This window comes from Podarcis gaigeae (assembly GCF_964106915.1).
Source record: "Podarcis gaigeae genome assembly, chromosome: 8".
Classification (NCBI taxonomy): Eukaryota; Metazoa; Chordata; class Lepidosauria; order Squamata; family Lacertidae; genus Podarcis; species Podarcis gaigeae.
In genome coordinates, this window is record NC_139684.1 from 4,214,966 (window position 1) to 4,236,262 (window position 21,297).

At 44.2% G+C, this 21,297-nt stretch overlaps 1 protein-coding gene and 1 long non-coding RNA gene across 2 annotated transcripts in view; both read left to right on the forward strand.

Moving 5' to 3' along the window:
* LOC310851240 overlaps nucleotides 1-21,297 on the forward strand; it is a 984,470-nt gene that overhangs the window by 477,823 nt on the left and 485,350 nt on the right. The gene's annotated exons all lie outside the window — the stretch shown is intronic.
* The window catches only part of SLC4A5 (solute carrier family 4 member 5), a 77,551-nt gene continuing 57,410 nt past the window's right edge, over nucleotides 1,157-21,297 (forward strand). Inside the window, exons 1-3 of the mRNA XM_083753190.1 lie at nucleotides 1,157-1,227; nucleotides 4,442-4,530; nucleotides 7,205-7,399. Coding sequence (XP_083609316.1) covers nucleotides 4,458-4,530; nucleotides 7,205-7,399 — 268 coding nt within the window. The 5' untranslated portion in view covers nucleotides 1,157-1,227; nucleotides 4,442-4,457. The remainder of the gene's footprint in view (nucleotides 1,228-4,441; nucleotides 4,531-7,204; nucleotides 7,400-21,297) is intronic.

Below are 21,297 nucleotides of genomic sequence, written 5' to 3' on the forward strand. Positions count from 1 at the left end.
CCAGAGCTTTTATTAAAGAATTCAGTGCATGACTTCTGCATCAGCTCAGGCTACAGGTTGCCTCTGATCCCTTGAACTTCTTATATGGGATGTCATAGAACAACACTTGTCAAACAAGGAACAATTTCTAGGGTTATTCAAATAGGGGTACCTTTTATTTTTTGCAGTCTAGGTTCTGGCAATCAGCATAGTGGGTTAAAGCAAATGTGAGAGGTTATTGAAATGGTGCAACTTGCATTTGAGGCTCAAATTTTGAGGACCGGCCTTTCCAGATGCTTTTATCATAGCTGGTAGGAGGCAGGGGGCACATAATTGATTCAGCACACATTTAAAAGTGAAGCTACCTCCTTTTGCACCTTCAAGAACAATAAGCAAGCGGAAACACCAAAAGCCTCCAAAATTTACTGTTCTCTGAATTTGGAAAGTCGGTTCTTCTCCTGCCAAGTAATGTCTACAAAATGCATACAGTGGGGTTAAGTGTGCCTAGAAATGCATACAAAAATGTATTCACTAATATAAAAATGTATTATATTAGGGAGAATTGCTTGGCAAAAATGTGTATATTAGGCAAGAATGCATTAAGACAAAATTGCATTTAAAATGCTGATGAATTTTCATGAGAACTTTGTTTTGTTTTGTTGTTTTGTTGTTTTGTTTTAAAAAACAGACATTGGTGCTAAAAAGCAGAGAACTGATTTTAAGAGAGAAAGTGAAATTGACAGATTTGCCCCTCCCAACAGGATATGTTGCTGTTCCTATCTGGTACTCAGTGGTAGAGTCCATGCCCTCTGTATCATTCAGAAACTCCATCACTTTTGCACCATCCAAACAATTCACCTAAACTTTATCCACTGTGACCTTTCAGTCCCTTCACCCGTGAGTTCCAACAGATCAGAGCCCTAAACGAAAATTCATCTTGGCTTGTGGACCACCTGAAGACTGGCTACTTTAAGCTGATTGCGTTTATCTGAGCGAAGCAGTATTTGCTGGTGCAGCGTCTGTGGGGATCTATCTGTGTCCCATGATGTGATGTCACTGTGCTCTGAAAGAATCAATTCTGGTGGCCTCATTTGGGAGGCTGTCCAGCCTTGGGCATTGGGAGTCAATAGTGCCCTTGCATCCGTGACTTCTATGCTCATTCTTCAGCCACCCAAGACCCGATAGAGCCCCAGACTGGTTGCAGATCCCCTGAACTCAGTTTGGAGTAGTTCCTGGGACGTTTCAAGCGTGAGTAGTGCAATACTTATTCAACTTTTGTAGTCCTGTCAGGTGCTGGAATTGTTCAGAAAAGGGAGAGGTGGGCAGCCTGCATTAACACTGAGCCCTGTGGTTTCTCCTAGCTTAGGATTTTCATTCGACAAAAAAGGAAAGTGGGATATCAAAGAGGCAAAAAGCTCTCCTGGGTGCTTTAATCAACTAACAGCTTGACCTTGTGCGTGTTTAACCAAAGAAAAGGCCTATTGACTTCAGTGATACTTACTCCATAGTAAGCCTATTTGGGATATTGCAACTTATCTTTTAAGTCTTGCAGTGTGGTGGGGCTACTTGTAAAGTCACTGCAATAGGCTGATTTAAAAACTCAGGTGATTAATCAACTAAAATTTTGTCAGTTGGCTGGCAGCAGTCATAATAAATATTTAAATCAGTATTTATATTCCTTAATCAGCTGCAATGCAACAATATTTTCTCTTAGTTGTTGGTCAGGGTGTTGCAGTAATGAAATGAATGGATTCCAGCTCTTAGTTTGCAGCGGGTGGAAGCCCTGAATGGGTGTTGGCTGCTGGTTCAGTCTCAAAGTGACTTTGGAGGGGATTGATTTTCCTGCCATGAGCAATCAGCCTTTCATTTTCAGACACCCATGAAGGGCAATCAGGGCACATGAAATAATTAGCAAACTAATATGCATTCGTGATTTTTTTTTTTTTAAAAAAAGACTCAGATACTCTGCAGGTGCTATACAGGGAAAGAGCCACAGAATAGAAATTTGACCCTATGGCTTAAGCTGAGCCTTGGAAGAAACACTCTTTGTGGATGAATATGCTGCTGTTCAATAATTCTGTCTTAATAAGTAGACTGTGTGACCTACATCTCACAAGCAGCAGATGAGGTGATAAACTTGTGTGTGCCTGGGCCACTTTAGATTGCAGGTGGCAGCTGGTTGAATGATCCTCCATAACTCCCCCCCCCCCCCCGTAAAACTAGACACAAAGGGGAAGGGTGCTAGCTTAGATTTCCCAGTGCCATTCATGTTTTCTAGGTTCAGGGCATTCAAAAAAGAAGTATGGGGGAGTGTCATTCAGTCACATGAGTCCCCACCTCTATTTGCCTCCTTGTTCGGTTATTTATTCATTTTATTTATATCCTGCCCTTCCTCCGAAAGAGCCCAGGGTGGCAAACAACAAGCAAAAACACTATAAAAACATCTTTAAAACAATTCCAGTACAGAAGCAGACCTCAACTTTGAAACGTGTTGAAGGAAGGTCTTCAGCAGGCAATTAAAGGGCAGCCTAGGAGGTTGTGCCTGCCTAACATTCCAGGAGAGCAAATTTGAAAGGGCCGGGGCCGCTACACAAAAGGCCCGGTTCCTACACTGTGTGGAACAGGCCTCCTGATAAGAAAGCACCTGCAAGAGGCCCTCACCTCAGCTGGGTATATAAGGAGCGAGGTGATCTTTCTGGTTATCCTGGTCCCAAGCCATAGCATCTCCAGGTAGGGCTGGGAGAGACTGCTACCTGAAACCTTGGAGAGCTGGTGCCTATGACCATTGTAGACAATGCTAAGCTAGGTGGTCTGGGGCAGTAAAAGGCAGCTTCCTATACGTGACAAATGCTAATGGGTAAAGGATGCTCTTGTGCCAGTTCCTTAAGCCTCTGCTTAGTTCGCCTTCCCTGGCAAAATGGAGTTCACTAGCATGAAGAAGCTGTTAGGGTAAGCCTTAAAATGATGGTGAGGAAAAGCCCCTTGCTGACACTTACATTGGTTGTGACTAATCACTGGCTTGCATGATCAGGCTGATGCCATTTTTAGAAGTGCAAAACACCATCACAAAGACTAGCACACCAGCAATCACTCAATTTGCCATCTTCTCTGATTTCTTGGCCAGTTACCCGCTGAATCAGAAATTTCTGTTTTCTTCTCCCCCGCTGGGATTCACAGGTAAAAGGTTAACAGCCAATGCTACGTGGAGGAGATTTGATTACCTATTTACTATTTATGAATTTACTGCTATTTACTACTATTTACTGCTCACATGCCCAAATGGCTTCTGAGCGGTTTGCAAGTGTAAAATCAATTACAAAATCCATCAGTTATTAAAAGGCACACACAATAAGACAATTTAAAAAAATTGTAATTAAAATATACAAAAAAAAAAAACCCCAAAAGCTAGTTAAAAAGCATAACAATTTAAACAGTTAAACTATTGTGGAAAACTTAACTGCGAAGCAGCCTTACCAACCCACCCTGCAACAACTATGAAGAACTAGTTGAGTAGTCCCAGAATCCAGAATTGCTGTAAGGGAATTGCTTTGTCCCTGTCGCCCCTCCCCAACAAATAATATTTTTGATTTATTTATTTCAGCAACTTCTGCTGCCTGTAACACCATAGTTTATAAGCTTTGTGTTATAAGGTTATGTTGATATTGATATACGTTTCAGTTTTGTTATTGCTGAATTGCTATTGAGACAGTGGATTTTATTTGGGCTGCCATACATCTGGAATTTCCTGGACATAGCCGGGATTCCTCTGTCAAAAATTGTGGAATTTTTGGGTGGAATTTTTTGGAACTCGGTTAAAATGTCCGGGGAAACCCACATGTATGGCAGCCCATATTGGCATATTGGAAGTGTTGATTTTTTGGAGAATGTCCTTTAAAAAAATAGATAAAAAACTCTTTTATATATATATTGCCCCCCCCCCCAGCAGCTTAGCAATTTTGCAACAACTTTTGTATTTGGATTTTCACTTTTTGAAATATGGCAACCCTTGTTTTGTGATTTATTGTTCTCACTGTTGTTGTAAGCCGCTTTGGGCATCATTTTTTGTAGAAAGGCAGCATACAAGTAAAATGGAGGTGGTGGGGCATGATGGTGCTAATGTCATACAGGACTCTAATTTGCCTACTGCATTGAGGCTTAGCAAAATCTGACCTAGAGATCTGGATAAAAGGACATCCAATTTTCTAAAGAGACAGGATTGCTCTGTTGGGAAGTTCCTTACAGGAGAGAGAGGAAGAAAGATGGGGTGAAAATGTGCCAGCTTGACTACATTGTGTTGATGACACTGCCATTGTTTTCATAGATGGCTAAGACAGGGATGTGGAGGAGCTCTCTCTTATGTTGTGTAGGTCCTGAGTTGATGAGAAATAACAATAAAAATGATTTTCTTACAAAACCAAACCCAGAAGACTTTAATTGTTCCTCCTACTCTTTGTACTCTAAGCATCCCCTGATTGGCCATGATGGATGATGAAGATGCAATGAGCGAGAGAGGCCTCAGCACCTCCAGGATGCGATATGATGATGAAGATGGTAAGTTGACTCCATGTGTCACAGTTTGATCTGTCTGCCTTCCATTGTGGCCACTAGCGAAGGCATGCACCCTTGTACACGCCCTTTTTATGGGGCAACTGCACATCAGCATGAAGAAAATACAGTCATACCTTGCAAGTCAAACAGAATCCATTCTGTGAATCCCTTTGACTTCCAAAACCAAAGCACGGCTTTTGATTAGCTTCAGGAAGCTCCAGCAGCCAATCAGAAGTTGCAGAAGCCCTGTTTGGATTCCAAAAATTGTTCACACACCAGAACACTCACTTCCACGTTTATGGCGTTCAGGAGCCAAAATGTTCGAGAATTAAGATGTTCAAAAACCAAGGTACAACTGTATTGTCCTCACATGTTTTCCCTGTTCAGCTTCTATTATTATTATTATTATTATTATTATTATTATTATTATTATTATTATTATTATCAGAGCTGCCTCTAGGTCCCAGCTCACAGAGGACCAACGCCCGGTTGATGTAATGTACAAAAGTCTTTATTGAAGTTTAGTTTCCATTTCAAACCCCAGAGCGTGCAGCCCTACGTCTTGACTCTAGATCGGCGAAGTCCCCTCTGAGTCACTATCCCTTCCGCACCAGTTTAAGATCCTAGCCCGGCTCCACCTCCTGCGCTGTTCCTTCCTCCTCTGGGTCCTTCTGCCCCCTGGGGTTTCCTCCTTCCTGGACTCTTCTGACGCTGACCCCCCTGAGTCTTGCCCTTCCTTCCAGCGGGCTTTAGGACCTGGCTCCCTATCCGGGCTACCTGCTGTGCCGCTCGCCTGTACATTTGAACTTGGCGCGCGCACCCAGCCTGTGACTTTCCTCTTGACCGTTTCCCCGCTCTCCGATGGAGGCGTGGTCAATCCTGACTCATCTTCTCTCACTGGTGGTGAATACGCTGGCCCCGATACCTGGGACTCCTCCCCCCCACTGCGCTCTGGTGGGGAAGCTGGTCCTGATTTCCAACTGCTGCTCAGGGAGTCCCCGCTGGCCCCTTCCTTCTGGGGTTTCCCCCTTGGCACCCCCCTTGCCCTGGCCATCGGCGCTCCTTTCTGTGAATCTTCCGATTCGCTGGAGAGGCTCATGGAATCTCTCTGACCACTGTCACTGCCTACACCCCCCTCGGATTCCTCCTCCTCGCTCTCCATTTGCTCCATCTCCTGTGTCTCTGCTCCTGAACCCCTGACAATTATTATTATTATTTCGCTTATTAAAATGACCCAAAGTGACTTACAAACACACCAGAAATACTAAACTAATTGTAACAAACACAATCAACAAGCCACAAAACTCGGAAAATCTGAGCATCAGAAGAGCCTGCAGGGTCACTGGCATATCCAGTCCAGCATTCTGTTCTCAAATTAGCCAACAATACACCTGTGAGAAACCTGCAAGCAGGACTGAAGTACAAGAGCACTCTCCCCTCCAGTGGTTTCCCGCAAGTGGGATTCGGAAACATTGCTTCCTCTAACTGCAGAGGCAAAGTATAACCATCAGAGTGGCTGGGTAGTCAGATGGGCAGGGTACAATTACAGACCTTCCAAGCATCCCATTTTATGGGGCATCTGAACATCAGCATGAAGAAAATATCGCCCTTGCATGCTTTCCCTGTTCAGCTTCTATTATTATTATTTATTATTATTAATTAATTAATTAATTAATTAACTTGTTGAAATGACATACAGTAGTACCTTGGTTCCCAAACTTAATCCGTTCCGGAAGTCTGTTCCAAAACCAAAGCGTTCTAAAACCGAGGCACGCTTTCCCATAGAAAGTAATGCAAAACAAATCAATCTGTTCCAGACTTTTTAAAAAAAACACCCTAAAACAGCAATTTAAAATGAATTTTACTATCAAATGAGACCACTGATCCATAAAATGAAAGCAATAATCAATGTACTGTACTATAAAATAAATAAGACAGTATTGTAGATGATAAAAATAAAAATTATTGTTTTTTCTTAGGTGCACTGGTGATAGTCATTGTTTGGATGGGGGGGGGCTTGTATCCATTTCTGCAATCACACCATCAATCAATCAGTAGCTGAACTGGGTTCCACACAGTCACAAAAACACGTCACAAAAAATAAAGTCCCAAGCCACAGTCACAATTCAGTCCCATAAAACAAAGAACAAGTCACAGTCAGAAAAATGAAAAAGCCATGCAAAAAAATTAGCAAAGACAAAAGCTGCAAATATCACCTCGGCGTTGCGTGGGTTCTCAGGACTCAACAGCCAACAGACTCACAGGAAGGCTCTTTTTTAAAAACAAAAAGCAAATGACAAATGGAACACACTCAACAGGACGCGGAACATGTTCATCTTCCAAGGCAAAGTTCACAAACCGGAACACCCACTGCTGGGTTTGCAACGTTCTATTTCCAAGTTGTTCATAAACTAAACTGTTCTAAAACCAAGGTACCACTGAAATAAAACTTTAAACATTTTTTTAAAAAAAAAAAAAACCAGGGCTGCCTTCAGATTTTTTCTAATGGTGGTATTTCAGGGGTCACATAACTCCATACCCTCCAACAGAGCCAGGGACAGAATGAAAGAGAGCCCAAGAGATTTGTTGGGAATGATTTTGGACTTTCTCTTTCTTCCCGCTCTGATCCTTCCTCCCTTGCACTCTCTCTTCGCCTCTTTCTTCTTCCTCTTCCTAGCAGATTACCATTCCATCTACATTGGGGTGCCAGTGCCACGGGGCTACAGGAGAAAGAGGCGCAGGAGGAGATCGTCGTCCAGTCGGGACAAGAACGGCGACAGCGAGAGGCATTATGAGCGCCAGGACCGCTCAGACACAGACGACGGGGGCAGGATCAGCTATGAGAATGGAAACGACAATGCCAGCAGGACTAGTGAGTAGGAAAAGGGGGAGACATAAGGCCAAGAATTCCTTAGCATCATCATGATTATCTCTGCATCACTACTATCAGTATACATGGTACCGTAAACACAGTATTGGCTCCAGGTTTTGGAGGAGGTGCGCCCGTCCTGCAGCAGGTCCCGGGGGCTCTTGTCACCGGGTCCCCAGCAAATGCCCAACCATGCCTACCCTTGCTGCCAACCCTGCCTAAGTGAAAGACAAGTTGTTGCCTCTGGGAGCCCACAAGCTAAATTTTGACAGCAGAGTGGGAGGGCAAGCGATAACAATTCCTTGCAGTCTGTATGAAAAAGGAAAAAGGACCAACGCCTGATTTCCACACAGCTCATCATGCATTATTCGGGGAGTGAGTTAGACGCTGCAGAATCAGGAAGAAGTTGAAAACACATCTCTACAAGAAATAAGTTGGTGGCTCTTCATATGCAATCAGATCTCTCTTGCCAAGATCATCCAGTCCCACTCCCTACCTGCACTTGAGGGTGGGGTTCGTTTGTTTTTTGCAGATTAACGTTTGCAAGACAGATCACATTATGCTACCAAAAAAAGGAAGGTTACATGTTCTCTTTGACTAAGGAGCCAGCAGAACCATAGCTAGGTGATCTTGCGCCCCTAGCAGAACTGTCCGGATTGCGCCCCCTGGCCACTGACAAATTAGCTCTTATTTCTGCCTCTCCTCCAACCCCAACCCCCCCCCCCCATTCAATTCACCATCTATTTAAAACTTTTTCTGACAAGGCAATCATCAATATTTTTTATTTACGGACATATTTTTAGCCAATTTTGTGCCCCCCTCTCACCTGTGCCCCTGGCAGGGGCCCACCTTGCCACCCTCTCGCTATGGCCCTGGGAGCCAGAACTCCATTGTTTCTTGAAAGCTTAAAATTAAAACGGAGAGAGAGAGATGTTTGGGATAAAGTATCTGTTTGCTGTAGGAAACCCAGAAGTGAAGAGAACACACACACGGTTTACCATTTTAATATCCTCCATTGCGAATGGCAGACTTTGCTTTGGAGGCCAACATGGAATTGTTCACTCCCGTCTATTCCATGCAGCCTAGTCTGTAAGCTCCTTAGGAAAGCTTAGCATTTTGCATACCAAAATAGTTGTCTGCTTTCCATGGTGCACTCAGTAAGGAACTTTGCTTGGGTTTTACAAAATCATTAGCACAATGTCCGTCATTAGGGTGGGCAGGGGCGGCCAGAGGCCAAGAAGTTGCAAGGATCCCGGGAGGGGGAGACCAGTGTGCCTCTTTGTTCTGCACACAGAGACACACGGCACTACCCATCTCAACTCTCTAGTGAGGCCCTTCTCCATGGCTAGCTCAGCCACTCAGTGTTTGGGACAAAGGCCAATATTTGCCCCCCATCTCGCTCTGTGAAATCCCCAATAGAACACTGCATGATGTTTTCATAGGAGTGAAGTAAGGATGGATATTCATTAAGGGGCAAAGGTTAAACCAGTCATCTGCTCCTGTTGTCCTCTTGTGTTAGACAACTGCTTTTTACTGTTGTGAATCCAATATCCACATTTGGAGGCAGCGATGCTTCTGTATACCAGTTACTGGAACCCACAGGAGGGAAGAGGGCTCTTGACCTTAGATCCTGTTTGTGGGTTTTCCTTTGGGATATCTGGTTGGCCACTGTGAGAACAGAGTGCTGGACTAGATGGACAATTGGCCTCATCCAGCAGCTTCTGATTCCCTGAGACTGATGCTTTACTTATTTTGTTTGTCAGAATTAACGAAAGGACGAGCTATTTGTTTCTACTAAGGATTGAGATCCAAATCGTAAGTTCCTGTAATTTCGGGTACAGCTCCCTCCATAGTGGTTAGAATTGGATTGAAATTGTTGATATCATAATCTATGGTGTGATCACACTTGGAATACTGTGTAAATTTCTGGTTGCCTCACCTCAAAAGGAACATGGTGGAGCTGGAATAGATTCAGAAAAGTCCAGTCAAAATGATCAAGAGGAAGGAGCAACATTACAGTATTTGGGGCTGTTTGATTGAGGAAGGAAAGAATAAAGGGACACAATAGAAGGGCATTAAGATATGGATTCCATGTGGAAAGTGGACAGAGAGGTATTTTTCTTCCTCTACAATTGTATTAGAATTTGTGGGTATCCAGTGAAAATGAATGCCGGAAGATTCAGGACTGATAAAAGGAAGTGTTTCTTGACACAACACATAGTTAAACTATGGAAATGGCTCCTTTTGGGCTCAGTGGGATGGCCACCAACAGAGATGGCTGTAATAGAGGATTAGACAAATTCATGCAGGAGAGGGATATTGATGGCTATGTTTTCCTGCACTGTTGGAGAAAGTTCTTGTTGGCATCCATCTGTCTCAAGCATAGCAGCCAACTCCTAGGGGCCATGGGGGCTTTGGTCCCCACAATAAAATATTTGAGGGGACCAACCCCCCGCAAAGTTGATGGGCATTCCCATTCAAATGGTGTGTGTGTGCAGTGCGTCATGCGATCAATTATGCAGGGCTGAGTTTGCCTGGGCCCCCACAATTTTAAATTTCCCAGATCGACGGGCATATCAGAATAAAATTATTTTATCAAAGCACCTGTTTTTCTTGTGGCATTGTCAAAGGCGCTTCCTCAGAATAGTTTGCAGCAGGCGTTGTCATGTTTAACATTTCTGGCTGTGAAGGGATTACATATACTTTTAAAAGGTCCCGTTGTTTTCCATCTTCTCTGTCTACCTCACTCCTCTCACTACCCCCCCCCATCACCAACAGGCCCACCTCTTCTGAGGCATCGCGTTTATTTGGTAAGTTCACGTCATGAGAGCTGAGGGCAAAGGAAAGGGCTTCATATGCCCTATAATCTGCTCAGTAAGCTGTGGAGTTTAACTAAACAGGGTGGATAAAATAAGTCTGAGGGTCTGGTTTTTTGCTGCTGCTGCATTTTGGTTGGGGGTTTTTGGGTGGGGGGGTTTGTGTGTAGTGCTGTGAATATTTCTTCAGCCAGGAAAAAAATGGGGGACAGATTCCAAACATTTCCAGGTAGGAAATCATTTCACGTATTTTCAATATCTTGGGGTCTTGAAAGCTCTTTGGCTTTCACTTGAGAGTTTTTTGTAGTCTGCCTTGTGGTCTTGTTGAAGGTTTTGTTACGATCTAAGGGACACCTGCTTGGGAATCTTGGTTTGCCTCTTCATCTCTTTACAGCCCAAGGAGAGGTTGGGTACTGTATCTGACACTCCCAAAGGAACAAATTTGGACTGCGGATGGCAACCCCCAGGGGCTGTGGCGCAACCAAATTCTTTCCAATTAGACAGGTGTCTAAATGTAAGACGAAAGAGCATTTTGGAAACTGTGGTGGCTGAAATGGTGCACTGTCCACTCAGATGAGAGGCACCCAAAAGAATGTGATAGACAACTACTCCATGTAAAGCTACATGGATGCCTAAGCTAGTGTTGTGCATTATGAGTGATGGAAAGCAGTTATGCCGCTAGAACATGTCATCAGCTGTTAATGAAGAGGGAGATTGAGATATTTTGTGTCTACATCCTCTCTGTGGATTAGCTAGTGCTGAAAATTTTTGATTCTATGGTACAATTTGCTGTGCAGCCTTCATCTGCCATACATATCTATTTCTTCCTATGCAAAGATTTATGTGATATAATTAGCTAGTCCTGAGGGGAAGCTAATACATTTGGGTCTGAGATTTAGTAGGCAGAAGCCTGTTTTATCAGATGCATGAAGCTGGCAGAAAAGGTAGTGGCTATATAAATGCATGAGCTGAGATACAAGGTAAGGAAAAGCAAGTAAAAAATAAATAAACTGTGATCTGATACTGGAGGTATGAGACATGTAAGCCATGCATGTGTGCTGGAACTTCAAAGTACCTAAGAAGCATTTCTGATAACATCAAATGAAGGACAACTGGGGGGTTTTTTTGTAGTGTGAGCCTTGTACATTTGCACCATGAAATACAGTGTTACTGAATTCCAGGACCAAAACATCTCCTTCCCAAATTCCCCTTGCATCTTTTGTGTTGAAGTATCAAAGGCCCTCAGAGTATCCCAGTAGACCAGACTGCTTTCTGTATGCTCTCTTTGTTTCAACCAGTCTTCCCCAACATAAAGTCTAAATAAACATAGCAGTTACAAGATCTCCATTTGCAGATATACAACCTTCCTATAACTTCCATCCCCCCCAAAATATGCATCCAAATCACTGTGGGGTCTGTATCTGAGACTGTCATCTGAGACAGGCAGTCTCGGGACGTGAGTACCCATGTGCCACTCCAACAAATATATCTTCTTAATCATCTCTCTCTGCAAGAGAGTACAGTGGTACCTCGGGTTAAGAAATTAATTCATTCTGGAGGTCCGTTCTTAACCTGAAACTGTTCTTAACCTGAAGCACCACTTTAGCTAATGGGGCGTCCTGCTGCCATTGCACCGCCGCTGCACGATTTCTGTTCTCATCCTGAAGCAAAGTTCTTAACCCGAGGTCCTGGTAATATTTCTGGCTTAGCAGAGTCTGTAACCTGAACCGTATGTAACCTGAATCGTATGTAACCCGAGGTACCACTGTAGCTGTAAAGCAGGGTGACTACTAGCTCCTAGCACTCTAGGCCCATTTCCCTGGCCCACAGAGGACCCACCAATTTTTCTGGCAATGGCAATATGAGGAGAAATATTTAAAGACACCACAGTGCTGAGGTGGGCAAATCACCCCCTCCTCATTCCTCAGATTGAGCACCTGATGAGCAGAAAGGGGGGACCTCCAGCAGAGGAGTGAGAGGGGGTCTGTGTGTAGGTATCTGCCTCTGTGCATACATGTCCCATGTACATGTGAGAGTGCACATGAGAGACTGTGGCCCCCAGAAAAGAATGTGGCCCTTAGGCCCCAAAGTACTAGCCCCCGCTGCCTTAAATACGTGAGCATCTGAGGCACTTTTGAAATATAATGTCTTTAGATATAAACATAATCAATGTTTAAGGTTTTTTTTAACCCACCAATCCATAGTTGTTCTATTGAATCAGAGCTCCAAAAGATTTAACCTGCTTCTTTCGGAATCCTCCTTTTAAGATGGAAGATACCCCCATCGCCCAACAGGAGCAATCAAAAATGGATTGCGTTTTGCAGACCTTCTGGTTCCTTCAGTGATAGAGTTTAAAGCTCCCCACCCCCCACCCCACCCCACCCCCCCACCACCTTCCAGGTGTGTTTTATACTTGGCAAACACAGCTAGGCTTCAGTGCCTTTGTTGGTTTGACTGCAAAGAAAGAAAGGTCTCGTAGGTGAATGAGCACTAAGAATTTGCCCTGGCTGTTCTGTTTCCTGCCCTCCACAGCCGCTCTCTCCGCTTTCGCAAATGACTCTTTGTCTGCACCGGTGACCCCAATCAGAAACCCAACACAAGCAGGTTTAGAGAGAGGAAAGATCTGTAAAACGACCCTAAGATCATCCATTCACACAATATTGAATGATGAAGTTTCCCAGCTAAAAGCTGAATGCAGCCGAGGTTACGTGTTGCCCATAGACAGATCGGCTTAGGCCTTAAGCTGGGGAAATGGGAAAGGAAAGAAAAAAACCCTTATTTTCTATTTAAATGTCCTCCTTTGTTTTCTGTTTGTTTCAGTGACTGGTAGTTTTGCTGTGATGTTTTTTAATTATTTTAATTATTATTTTGGGTTTTGTTTTTCTAATGCAGTAGCACACAGTTGAAATGAGCAAGCAGCTAATATGCCAGTTAACTGGTTAAGCTTCTGGATGCAGACACATTTTTAAAGCAGACACATAGAATTGTAGAGTCCTGGTGACTCTGTGCTTCCTCCAGAGTCAGAAACAGTAACCCTTTCAATGCCAGTTGCTGGAGAACATTAGGAGGAAAGAGCTGCTGCCCTCATGCACTCCTGCTCTGTGGCTTCCAGGGGCCACTGTGGAAAGCCAGATGGGGGAGCAGAGTTGTCCTTGGGATCTTAATCCCCACCCATCCCCACAGCCTCGTTGTTTTAGTATTTAATAATGGCTGCTTATTGTGCACCCTTTGGCACCATGGAAACATGATTTCTAAATTTTAAATAAATGAATAAGGAAAGTGAATAAATAACGAATAAGGAAATGAATAAATGAATAAGAAATCAATTGTACAGGGAGATAATTTTGCAAATCCAAGAATCTCTCATTCCCAGGAAAGATCTGCTGGTCTCCTGGGATATCTTAATGAACCATTAAAAAGGGAAAACTTTTTTATTATTATTTGCTTGTGCTGTACCAGAAACATTCAGATTGATTGACTGATCACTTTTATATCCAGCCTTTTCTCTCTCTTCCTTTCTCTTTCTCTTTCTCTCACCTCAAGAAAGCATCACTTTAAATCAGAAGGCCTTAATCAAAAATGAATGTGCCTCCAAATGAATGTGAACATTTGCATGGCTGTTCTCCATGAGCCAGTCATGTGGCTCCTTTGGAAGGGAATCCTGCACAGGAAGGTTTGGAGGAAGTCTTGGATGCAAAGAATCAGAATTGCAATTCTCCATAAGTGATTATCATCACATACTCTAAAAAGGGATACACTTTTTTAAAAATGTGCAGAATGCAGCTGCAAGAGATTTGAGGGGAACAGTATACTATAGACAGATCATATAATCCGTATCTGGTATGAACTGTTCTGGCTGCCAATTCAATACTGAAGTCAATTCAATGGGTTTTTTCCCCCATTGAAAGCCCTGAACAGTTTAGGAGCCAGATTCTTGAAGGAGCCCCTCCACCTATATATGCCGGCTTGGGCCTCACATTCTGCAGGAGAGATCCTTCTCATGTGGGATGGGGCTCCTCTATGACGGTGCCCTGGTAGTCCCACTCCTTTCTCCCAGGGGAAACTGCTCTTTAGCGCTCAGTCAGAGCAAACAGCCATTTGAGTTTGGGCAGGACTGGTGTTTGCTCTGATTTAGAGAGAAAGAGCAGGTTTTCGCTGCGAAAGGGGCAGCATCAAGGGAAAACGACTCAGCCCCGTGCTTTCTAGACATGAGACAAACGGAATTGTGGGTGAGCCCTTAGTTGGTTAAAGTGCCATTGGTAGGTTAATTTAAGCACAACGTCTCTAGTTTGGGAATATATGTTTCTTAAAGGAGCTTCACTCCATATAGCGTTCCACACATTTTCTGCCATTGGGAACTTTAAGTCCTTCACCAAAACCTCTTGCCAGCATGCCTGTGGAACAGAAGGTAATTTTTTCACTGTTTTTATTCACTGTGGGCTCATCCACATTTCTGCTTTCCCGTGCCTAGAGAGGTTTTCCACTTGTCTCATGCTTTCTAGTCATGGATTTGAATGGTTTTCTGTTTGCTCCACTCCTTTCCCCGGGAAAACCTGCTCTTTACTGCTGACTTGGAGCAAACATCAGTCTGTGGAAAACACAATGGACATTTGCTCCGATTCGAGGATGAAGTGGGAAAGCAGCAGTACAAGTGGAAGTGTGGGCAAGCCCTGTGATGCTGCTATAGGCCGGGGGGTCCAGGGGCCAAATGCAGCCTTCCAAGCCTCTCTGTCCAGCTCATTGGACTATCCCCAAACCATTCGCCCTCCACAACCTTATCCCCGCTCCTCAGGCCTCGCCCCTCACCTGCCCTGCTTCACATCCTTCTTGAGTGTTTTTGCCTGGCTAGAACTCTAATAATGCCTCTTTGTTTCCTGAATAAAGAAGCACTTGCAAGTGTGTGTGCAAACTAGTCGACTGTACAGAGGTAACAAGTGGGTGTGGTCACCCCACACTCTCCCCCAAACACTACCGCACACCCAGGCACCCCCTCCTCTGATGATCCATGCAGATTGAATGAGCATGGGGCTGTATCACCCCCCTCTTTCCTCTCATCAAATGTTCAATCTGATGAGTGACTAGGTGATGATTTGTTACCCACAGCAGCATGTGTCTTCTTCAAATGATCCCCCCACCCCTGTTTGCCACCTTCATCAAAATCGGTGGTGGCAAAAAAAATTAGGCCCCTGAGTTTGTAAACCCCTGAACTAGATGAACTTTGAAGTTGCTTCCGGCTCTGTGATTCTATGATAATCAGTTTGATGAATCAATTGCTTTTTCCTTAAATATATTTCCAGCACTTCTTTTTTTTAAGTCATCAGTTCTACTACAAGAACTCACAAAAGCTAAAAAAAGTTGCAGACATTCCCTTTTCTTGCAGTGTAATACTGGCATACAGAATCGGATGCCAGTGTTTTTCTCCCAAACTATGGTTTGATTCATATTCACACTTATATTATACAGGTTTAATTTATCAAAACATTTATGATTAATGACTATAGTCTCTCCCCCCCCCCCCCGGATTGGCAACCCTGCTCATAACTCGTAAGAGCATAAGAAGAGCCTCCTGGATCACACCCATGGCCCATCTGGACTAACCAGATGTGGCCAACCAGATGCCTCTTATGGGGAGCCAGTAAACAGGATCTGTGCTCAAATGCATTCTCCCTTCCTGTGGTTTCCAGCAATTGATGCCTCCGACTGTGAAGGCACAGCATAACTGTTATGGCTAGTAGCTATCAATACCCCTCTTCTCCATGAATTTGGCTAATCTTCTTCTATAGCCATCCAAGTTGGTGGCCATCACTGCCTCCTGTGGGAGTGAGTTCCACAGGCAATATCAGGTACTATTGGGAAAGTGCACATCGCAAGAGGTTTCCATTCAGGACCCCTTGCCATATCGCTGGAGATGCCAAGGTATAACTCCTCAACTGCTTGCACTCCCAGAGTTTTGCCCCACCAGACTCTGCATTATTGCAGAATTGCTTGCATAATCTGGGGCAGCCACTTGAGACTGCCGTGGGCACCACCGCCCATGTGAAGCAGACAGGCACTCCAACTTTAAAAACTAAGTGGGACCTTTTCATGTTCTTACAGTGATAACATTTGTAGTGACATTTCCAGATCATTGGCAAGCTGTGAGCTGAGCAATCTCAGACCCAGAATTCTTGCTCCATAGGAAAGAAGCTGCCTTATAAGACAAACCTTGGATTCACCTAGCTTGGCTTTATCAACACGGCTTCTAAGGACCTCTCCCAGCTCTACTGAGAGACACTGCTGATTGAACCTGCGGCCTTTGCATGCCAGGCGGGCGCCACAAGCAACTCTTCTCCTAACACTGAGCTTTGGGTTGTTTTGTTAACACCAACATCCCAACCCCAAAGACCCTTTGTCCCACCTTGGGTGCTTTTGTGATGGAAACCCTAAACCAGAAATAAATTTGCCAAGGCTTTGAAGTCCACTAAGCACTTGACGATATCACCTTCATTCCAGTAGTTTGGCTTCAAGGTTCTTAGCAAGTAAATCAGGCTAATCTATAGTAATAGCGAACATCCTATTCTTTTGGGGCCATTGTGATTCTTTTGGCAGAAAACAGGAACATTCTCCAGGAGGGAAAGCAAGTGGCACTTAGCACACATTTGCCGCATTAGGATTTCATCTTATGACCACACACACACATATATATACATATATACACATTGAAACACAAAAATGCTCACTGTTTGTACCCAGTGTGAAAGAACAAGCTGGAGGATTTTGAGCACAGACATTTTTATAATCAGATAAACTTCTAACACGTTAAAGCTAACTTTATTTTAAGCAGATAGTGCTCCCCTGAGATCCACCACATGGCACCACGGCATTCAGGCATGATCAGGCCACTTCCTGGTGAAGTTTGGACTGTGTGCAACACCTTGCCGTGATGGGGATCTGAGTCAGTTGGTCTGCCCCTGGAGACTCATGCTACATCTCTGAATACTCGGGGGGGGGGGGTGTTCCAGAGAGTGAAGCCAGTGATCTTGTTGAGACTCTGTTTCGCTGTGGGGAGGGGAGGGGATGAGAGGGGAGGAGAACTATTCACCCACTCTCTCCTGAGAGTCCACCTGTGTTGTATCCTTGATGAGCAATCCAGTAGAGTTGTTCCAGGTGGTCCAAAGGCAGAAGTGATGGGTGACCTTCTGGAGCACTCAGCACCAGTTTGCATGGCACTCAGTGGATTAAAAAGTTGCTCGGCTCCATAGTGCCGTGCAAATCTTGCAAATTCAGTCAAGGTTCCAGTACTGTGCCTTCCCATATTTTATGGGGTCTGTTTCAGAATATATAGCCTGATGGCGCCAAGAAGACACCTGCAATGATGTAACCAGCTTTCTCACTTGATCCTTGTCCATCCTGCCTGGTGAAAGCCAGTCTGAGCAGGTTGACCAGGTGGGTCCAGGGTGTGGTGATCGGCACCCACTGCAATGGAACAGCATCTGCTTCCCTTAAAAAAGGCAGTAACACATCCACTCTTGAAAACCCCCCCCCCCCGGACCCTGGGGTTTGTAACCACAACTGCCCAGTCACAAGAGCAGCTGGGGGTGGGGGGGAATGAGCTTTGGAGAAATAATCCACACCATCTTTGCTTGTCTGTGGGACAACTCATGGTTTGCTGAAGAAACTTGTGGGTAATAGGTGCATTAGCCTCCCTCTTGAAATGCTGGTGATGTTAGAACTCAAACCTGTCTTCCAACATCAATATTCACAGTTCCTTTATTTTCTGAATTTGTTTTTATGCCCATACACACATGCAGTCTATGAACACACACTAGCTACTGGGATAAGGCCGTCCTGCCTGCTGCCTTGCATGCCGCCAAAGATCTAAAAACCATGTGAGCGTGGAGATTTAGAAGAAAATCTGCCAAGCTTGTTCTCAGCAAGCTGCGCTGAGTGGGCAGTTGAGCAGCCAGGCGCTTCCTTCACCCTTCCAGTTCTTTCACAGGGAGGAGTCCTGGGAACTGCACTTCAAGCCTCACGGGTCTACCTGTTTTGCATGCGCTTGTCATTTAAATTTATTCATTATTTAAATTTGTGTGCTGCTTTTCCATATAGGTATCCTCTAAGCAACTCGCAACAACAAAAAATGCAACCAATACAATACTTCATTACAAGAACAAAGGGATACTAAATCATTTTGAAACGCAACATGACAGTGCAACAAATAGATCAGTTAGAATATGTGAACTTTATAACATTTTAAAGTCATTGTAAAACAAACTAAACATTGAAACATATCAATTAATGGGAAATATAATGTAAATATATGTATTTTCTGTCCCATTTTGCATTAGTCTTCAATTTTAGAATATCTGTTCAAAATATTCATACTTAGATATGTACTTTAAAACACTTTTCATCATAATTATGTGTTTACATATGTATTTTATCATAATGTGTGGAATTTTACTTTACCCTAAAATATATAATTTTATGCATTTTGGTACAGTTTCTAAATTAAGAATCATATTGAATAATTTGGAGAAGTGTGAAATCTGAAAGGTTATTACTTTCCAATATTTTATTAATCCAATAAGTGTTAATAAATGCTTGTAGCCAATGCATAGCCCTACTCAGAGTAGACCCACTGAAGTTAATGGACATGACTAAGGTTCATTAATTTCAGTTGGGTCTACTCTGAGTAGAGCTTAGTTGGAGACAACCCGGGGTCAATTCAGTTTAAAGCACAGACCAAACAAACCCCTCTCCCATCCCAACATTTAGGAGGGCAGCACAGAACCCCAAGAGCCAACTCAGCTTCGCAGTTTGCTTGGACTATCAGGTCCCAATCTCATCAAGCTCCAAATAAAAACGATCTCTGCAAGCCAACAGTAATCCCTTTCGCCATTATTTTCTATTTTGCCAGTCGTTCCATATTTCAAGCCCTCTTTGTGAAAGGAGTTAGGCATAAATTGCTAATTATCTTCATACTGATGGGTCCTGAATGGGCATATTGTTTTTTAATGAGTTGTTACCTCAAACAGCTTATTATTATTATTCAAAGGGTCTTTTCATCTGAGGTGCTGGGACAACTAGCAGCTATTTGCCACATTCTGAAATTGTGAATCTGACGGGCCTGGGCCACTGAAAAATGCGCAAAGATTTTGTTGTGCCAAAGGGTTTTCTGGCTTCATAGAATAATTATCTAGTCTAGGGTTGCAGTTCTTTGGTTGACTTGTCTAAGATCCAGGACAAAACTAAAGAATCCACGGCAGATGGTCATCCAACCTGGTTTTTTTTTATTAAAAAAAAAACTCCAATGAAGGAGAGTCCATAACCTTCTGAGGGAGTCCATTCTGCTGTCAAACAGTTCTTACCGTCAGAAAGTTCTTCCTAATGTTTAGTCAGAATCTCTTTTCTTGCTGTTTGAATCCTACCCTCCAGAGCAGCTGAAAACAAGCTGCCTCCATCTTCCATTTGACAGCCGTTTGATATCTGAAGATTCCGAAGTCACTTTTTCTGCCATTAATGAGTGGGGAGATTCACTTAAGTACAAGTGGTTTGGCAGGTGATCTCTGCCTGCATCCGGCCAATCTCCACATTAGTTAGGACAGTGATACTGGCGCACGATTTCTGTTCTCATCCTGAGGTAAAGTTCTTAACCTGAGGTACTACTTCTGATTTAGCGGAGTCTGTAACCTGAAGCCCAAAGCGATTGTAACCTGAGGTACCACTGTAACTGTGTGCAGTTCAGGGCAGGGGGCCAGCCCTTTTGGCCAAAATGCGGTAGCAGGAGGAGCCACCGGGCGTTGAAGCCACGCTGCTGCTGCATTTGGTTCTGCCGTGGCACCTCCTGATGTCCTGTGCACAATGTCGCCCTCACAAGCTGGCGCCTCTGGTTCAGGGGTTCTTTTTGCCGTATGATTTACTTGGCTCTTTGCAGGGAATCTGCCCAAGGGACTTGAAGTTTCCTCCCTGCTTGTGGCAGCCTCTGGCCTGGATTGTAATAGGGTGATCTGTGGGGGCTGATAGTCTGCCTTGGACCAGAGCGTGGAGGAGAGGGGCTGGGCTGGAAGGCTGGAAGTGCTTGGCTCTGTTTGCCGCTTGGACTATACATGATGTGGGGAACCATTGTCCCTCCAGAAGTTGCTGAACTAAGACATACCACCCAACTGTCTCATTTAAAGTGGGACATCTGGATTCATAGAAGCCGGTCCGACTTCTGATCCCAATCCTGCATGTTCCGTTTTGCCTCCCATGCTCTGACTGCGCCAGAATGCAGGACCAAAAGGCAAGCATTTTCCCATCCTGCCCTGTGCTGCGAGTCAGTTGGCTCACACCAGAGCGCAGGACCAAAAAATGGTCTGGTTGACATGGCTTCTTGCAAGGCTGTATTGCTCGGTGCAGCTTCTCCTGAGGCTACACTGGCAGGCGCAGGCTCAGGCTGCGAAGAAGGAGGAGGTGGAGGCTGTGGAAAAAGCTATGAGCCGGGAGGGAGGGGTGGGGGTTGTGATAAGGGGGTGAGCAACAGGGACAGCGGGTTGGGGGTTTGTTCTTCCAAAATGTTGGGGGATATGCTATGACTTAATGTGAGTCTACAACATGAGACAGCAGCAAAAAAGGCTAATGCAATTCTAGGTTGCATCAACAGAAGTAGTGTCCTGATCAATGGAAATAATAGTCCTGCTCTCTTCTGCCTTCATCAGAGCCCACCTGGAATACTGTGTCCAGTTCTAGGTGCCACAGTTTAAGAAGGATATTGACAAGCTGGAATGGAGAATGGGGGTTGGACTAGGTGACTCTTGGTGTCCCTTCAAACTCTGCAATTCTTTTCTAGTTTGAAATTGTAATTTAGCAACATCCAGAGGGCCAAAGTTTCTCCACACCTGCAATATACCTCTAAAGCACATTCTTTCCCTCAGAGAGTTCTGAGCCCGATGGTTTGTTAAGGGTTTGGGGGAACTGTAACTCTATGTGGGCTAAACTATCATGCCCAGAAATTCTTGGAGGGAAAGGAATGTGTTTTGAATGAGCTTTAAAGCCATGGTGTACAAACAGCCCAAGTATTAAAAACTTCTCAGGTACTCATTTCCCTTTGTCAGTTGTTAGAAG